General features: G+C 47.3%; 1 protein-coding gene across 1 annotated transcript in view; it reads left to right on the forward strand.

The window, feature by feature from the left end:
* LOC121859067 (peroxidase-like) overlaps nucleotides 1–5,647 on the forward strand; it is a 34,298-nt gene extending 28,651 nt beyond the window's left edge. Inside the window, exons 13-19 of the mRNA XM_042355729.1 lie at nucleotides 663–810; nucleotides 1,246–1,423; nucleotides 2,017–2,169; nucleotides 2,421–2,530; nucleotides 2,959–3,047; nucleotides 3,222–3,327; nucleotides 3,685–5,647. Coding sequence (XP_042211663.1) covers nucleotides 663–810; nucleotides 1,246–1,423; nucleotides 2,017–2,169; nucleotides 2,421–2,530; nucleotides 2,959–3,047; nucleotides 3,222–3,327; nucleotides 3,685–3,757 — 857 coding nt within the window. The 3' untranslated portion in view covers nucleotides 3,758–5,647. The remainder of the gene's footprint in view (nucleotides 1–662; nucleotides 811–1,245; nucleotides 1,424–2,016; nucleotides 2,170–2,420; nucleotides 2,531–2,958; nucleotides 3,048–3,221; nucleotides 3,328–3,684) is intronic.
* Nucleotides 5,648–6,000: the final 353 nt, after the last annotated feature.

Consider the following 6,000-nt stretch of genomic DNA (forward strand, 5'->3'; position numbering starts at 1 on the left):
GTGGTAGTCTGGGATGGTAGTTAGTGGTAGTCTGGGATGGTCTAGTGGTAGTCTGGGATGGTGGTAGTGGTAGTCTGGGATGGTGGCAGTGGTAGTCTGGGATGGTAGTAGTGGTAGTCTAGGGATGGCGGTAGTGGTAGTCTGGGATGGTGGTAGTGGTAGTCTGGGATGGTAGTGGTAGTCTGGGATGGTGGTAATGGTAGTCTGGGATGGTGGTGAGTGGTAGTCTAGGATGGTAGTAGTGGTGATCGGGATGGTAGTAGTGGTAGTCTGGGATAGTGGTAGTCTAGGATGGTGGTAGTGGTAGTCTGGGATGGTGGTAATGGTAGTCTAGGATGGTAGTAGTGGTAGTCTGGGATAGTGGTAGTCTGGGATGGTGGCAGTGGTCAATTGTGTCCTCCACCCTCCCTACCTACCTCTCACCTTCCCTCCCTACCTCTCAATTGTGACCTCCACCTCCCTCCCTACCTCTCCCCTCCCTACCTCTCAATTGACCTCCACCTCCCTCCCTACCTCTCACCGTGACCTCCTCCTCCCTCCCTACCTCTCACCGTGACCTCCACCTCCCTCCCTACCTCTCACCGTGACCTCCTCCTCCCTCCCTACCTCTCACCGTGACCTCCACCTCCCTCCCTACCTCTCACCGTGACCTCCTCCCTCAGGTAAGGACTTCATGGCAGAGAACGGCCTACTCCCCCGGCGTGAAGGTTTCTCCCGGGACTATGATGATGGTCTCAAAGCTGCTGTCTTCAACGAGTTCGCCACAGTCGCCTTCCGCTTCGGCCACACGCTCGTCCAGGGCATGTTACAGTGAGTGACCGGGGCAGGTTACAGAGAGTGACTGGGGCAGGTTACAGTGGTGACTGGGGCAGGTTACAGAAGGTGACTGGGGCAGGTTACAGTGAGTGACCGGGGCAGGTTACAGTGAGTGACTGGGGCAGGTTACAGTGAGTGACTGGGGCAGGTTACAGAGGTGACTGGGGCAGGTTACAGTGAGTGACCGGGGCATGTTACAGTGAGTGACCAGGGCAGGTTACAGTGAGTGACCGGGGCAGGTTACAGTGAGTGACTGGGGCAGGTTACAGTGAGTGACCGGGGCATGTAAAAGTGAGTGACCGGGGCAGGTTACAGTGAGTGAGTGACGAGTGTTTTCCAGGGTATGAGTGACAACCTGTAATGTTAACTAGTGGCTCTAGTATAAACTTCAATGTCAAGGTTCATCCTCATGCTGACGTCACTGTACAGGCTGGTGGGCAAGAAGGGCAAGTCAGCAGGGACGATAGAGCTGAGAGAGCAGTTCAACAACCCGCGGCTCGTGTACACCCCCGGCAAGCTGGACGAGTTCCTCAGAGGTCTGGCCACACAACCCGTCCAGCAGGTGGATAACTTCGTCTCAGAGGCCCTCACCAACAGGCTGTTCGAGGTGAGTTTGTCTTCTTTTTACTATAATAATAATAATGATAATAATGGTTGTCCCTCGTGTAAGGAGCATGGCCAGCCCAAGGGCCATCTTGGCGTGAATTTGTTTAAGGTGTAGAAGCTGTCGCCAACACAACAACTACACCCTGAGTTAACGAGCTGCATGACCAAGTGTTTAAGGTGTAGAAGCTGTCGCCAACACAACAACTACACCCTGAGTTAACGAGTTGCATGACCCAGTGTTTAAGGTGTAGAAGCTGTCACCAACACAACAACTACACCCTAAGTTAACGAGTTGCGTGACCCAGAGTCAAGGAATAGTCCGAGAAGACCGGACAACTCGCCAACTGCACCGGCTAACCATTACCCCGGAACACGATCCACAAATCGATTAACATCCAGGTTCCCAATTACTGCTGGGTAGACAGAGGCTACACACACACTCCTGTAACTAGCTACATCCCCTCTCCTGTAACCACACTCCGTCCATTGTAATGTCTGTTATAGGTGTTTCGCTCGCCGATATTTCAGTCATGTTTCAGGAGCCATCAGAGGTCTTTCTTCACCGATGTTTCAACAACTTTACCCATGTTTCAGACCCCGCAAATGCCCGTCGGGATGGATCTCGTGGCTCTGAACATCCAGAGAGGACGTGACCACGCCATCGCCCCCTACAACGAGCTGAGGACCACCTGTGGCCTACCCAGAGCGAGGACCTTCGAAGACCTGCTTGATGTTATCCCTCCAGAGGTAATGAGAGAGAGAGAGATGTATTTATCTTGTCCTGTTGCCACTAGACCTTCCCTAACCTAACCTCCCCACCAAGACCCTCCTCACCCTCCCCCACCAAGACCCTCCCTCACCCTCCCCACCAAGACCCTCCTCACCCTCCCTCACCAAGACCCTCCCTCACCAAGACCCTCCCTCACCAAGACCCTCCCTCACCAAGACCCTCCTCACCAAGGCCCTCCCTCACTAAGGCTCCCTCCCTCCTCCCCCAGGTGGTGCAGGTGTTCAGTCAGCTCTACGCCAGTGTGGACGACATCGACCCCTTCATCGCTGGCATCTCCGAGAGACACGCCCCGGGCTCCGTCCTGGGGCCTACCTTCAGGTGAGAGGCCCGGGAGATAGGGGTGGGAGAGGGATAGGAAACGGGTTATATAGATAAGAGAGGTGTGAGTGTGATGGGAGAGACGGGAGGGTGCGGTGGGAGAGGTGAGAGGGATGCAAGAGGAATGGGAAAGGAGAGAGAGGAATGGAAGAAGGGTGAGAGGGATGGAAGAGAAGAGAGAGGTTTGGAGTGGGAGGGTTTGGTAAGAGTGAGAGCAGAAGAAAGGGAAGCTTGTCAACTATAACTGACCAATCACATGTATTCCCGCCATTACTGACCAATCACACGCATTCTCGCCATTACTGTACTGACCAATCACATGTATTCCCGCCATTACTGACCAATCACACGCATTCTCGCCATTACTGTACTGACCAATCACATGTATTCCCACCATTACTGACCAATCACGATTTCCCACCACACAGGTGCATCATCGGCGACCAGTTCACCCGCCTGAAGAGAGGAGACAGGTTCTTCTACGACTTCGCGGACATGCCCACCTCTTTCACTGAAGGTTTGTTGACATATGCTTGTGTCGAGGGATTGTAAATGTAAACAAGATAATACGATACCACTTGTCCCTCCATGAATGTAGTTGCTATTGATGACACGCGAGATTAGCAATATTTGTAAACATTTAATGGAAATATAATAATAGCAATATCTAATAAGTTCCTCACCGTCTCAGCTCAACTTAACGCCATCCGTATGATATCTTGGGCTCGCGTCCTGTGTGAGTCTGGTGACATGATCGGTTATGTCCAGCCCCTCGCCTTCCGTCAACCCCGCGGCCTGTAAGTCATATCTCTATTAAGTACATACAGCAGTCTGTTAGTATTGTAGTGTCTTTATAAGTACAGTAGGTTGTGTTCCTCTAAGTCGACCATTAAGTACGCTATCAGGTAATAAGTAAGGCTTTTATAAGTAGAATAGTCCTGGCCAGGCTGTCGCACCTGAGTCAGTATACTTCCAAGGTGTAGTCTTGAGTATCTACACCAGGTGGTTGTTAGTCAGGTGTGTCCTAACCTAACCTAACCTATAGTGAAGGAAACACAACTGAGAGATGCTTTATTCCTGACGTTTCATCACAAGAGTTTTACAGAGGATTGTTTAATATGTGAGATAATGAGGACTGATCTCTCCCCCACCAGGAACCAGCGGGTACCCTGCAACAGTGCGGCCATCCCCGGCCTGGACCTGAGACCCTGGATCTCTGAAGCCTAGAAATAAAGCCTGTTAGAGGCCTCCTGCCCGACTCTCTCCAGCCTGTACAACGAGTGCTGTCGTGTTGTTCTGTGGCACGTTACTTACTCAGTGTTGTCTCACTCGTCTTCTCTTGTTCACTGGTGACACTGTCCACCGCCACACACCCAAGTTGTGTTATGTTGCTCACAGGCACCAGGAAAGTCTGCCCCTCGCCACATGACTTGTGGCGGTGATCAACAAGTGCCATCAACAGTTGTCTTCTTACCCACACCAGACCGCCTGGCCCGACATACAGTAGTTGACGCCACCAACATAGTCGTCCACTTACAGGAAAAACAACATTAAAAACAAAACTATCAACAACAGAAAACTGACAGTCAGAAAAAATATGTCAACTTGTCCCGTCAGCTGGAGTAAGACAGTGATCAGTACAGTACTAAATAATGTTTCCGTGTAGTACAGATGGTAACACGTCCAGTCGTTAACCCTGTGTGGTATTATTAGTGTCGTCTTAAGGGCTGGTGCATGACGGCGGGGATAAATTAAACCATCACTTATGACTGAGATTAGTTAAGAGTAGCTGTAGAGGTAGATGTATATGTCCGCCCTCCGTGACACACCTGCGTTATCGAGGGAGTCACTTCACTTTATCGTGTTGTCACTTATGCTTGTGTCAATTCAACCTATGATCTGGTCAGCTAGGGCCAATTCAACCTATGATCTGGTCAGCTAGGGCCAATTCAACCTATGATCTGGTCAACTAGGGCCAATTCAACCTATGATCTGGTCAACTAGGGCCAATTCAACCTATGATCTGGTCAACTAGGGCCAATTCAACAGTGTTACGGCGCTTCCAGACAAATTCCTCTCACTTTCACTTCAGTATTTCTTTCCCTAACAAATACCAAACTTCACTGAAACAAAGTCGCCAATTTTGTTGAAGATGAAAATTAGATGCGGTTATTTAAAATCTTCATTAAAAAGATTCCTTACTCATTATCACCGTCCACAGCATCCACTTAATACTTCAACTGTTTAAAGGATCTTCCACCATCACTCACTCACCCTGCATGTCAAGCTATTTTAGAAGTATGATAAATGTAACGTCATTAGAGGAGGCACGCGAGCATCAAAGTCGATAAATTATACCAATGTTTACGTTTCTACCAAGATGTGACGTCAAATAATAAAAATACAGTTCTGCAGACAAGTAGATGCAGCGCTTACACTTACAATCCACTTAACTGCGAACGACAAGACTGATTCACTCGTTCACTCGGTAACAAACAAGTATTTGAACTTGTTTACCTTAAGAAAATATCTATGTAGTTCTCGCCTCTTCTTCCTCATAAATATTGGACAATGTGAGTGGATGATCAATTATTTAAATCGTAACTAAACACAAGACAAAGTATATAACTATCAGAGTCTCCCCTAAATATTTACCACAGACAGACAAGGAACTGATTTTTTTTTCAGGCGACTGGAACTAACCGAACCTAACATAATAAACACTTAACGATTCTAAATTATCTTTTATTGTGAGACTAATTGGTTGGTTAGTGTCGCTTTCTGTCAAAAATAAACAAATATAAAGTAACAATCCCGTCCGCGGTAATTCTCAATATTGGCCATTTTGTCTCATTTCTCAGTTCTTTCCACTATAATTATCAGGTTTCAATAGTTCTTATATTTTGTATATTCTTTTCTCTCTAGCTCAGTCATTAAAGATGTATGTTCATAAATTGTTAAGAGATATATATATATATTTTTAAAAGCCGTATAGTACAGTATATATTCCTCTGTAATAAATGTGTATAATAGTATATATTTATTACGTGTCAAAAGAGTTATGATACAACACCAAGTTTTTTTTTTTTTGGGCTGGAATAAAGAGTTTGATTATGAGGTTGTTGTTTTATTAATCCAGAGAACAACTGGTTTAACTTTCTGTCTGTCTGTCTGCTTCTCTGTCTCTCCTTATTCCTTCATCTCCCGTCCCATCTTCCGTTTTCTCTTCCCCTTCCCATCTCCTCCCACCCTATCTCCCCCACCTTAACCTAACCTAACCCAACATAACCTAACCAAACCTCATAACACCACATGTATATAATTATCTTACCTATTAATGAATCAAAGGTTTACTAATTAGTTACCTTATATACAGCTAATCACCGAGGGAGTATTTCAACAGGTAGATGTTAATTACAACCTGATAATGTAGTACCTGTGTGTGTGTGTGTGTGTGTGTGTGTGCCAGG

This window comes from Homarus americanus, unplaced genomic scaffold (genome assembly GCF_018991925.1).
Source record: "Homarus americanus isolate GMGI-L3 unplaced genomic scaffold, GMGI_Hamer_2.0 scaffold5773, whole genome shotgun sequence".
Lineage (NCBI taxonomy): Eukaryota > Metazoa > Arthropoda > Malacostraca > Decapoda > Nephropidae > Homarus > Homarus americanus.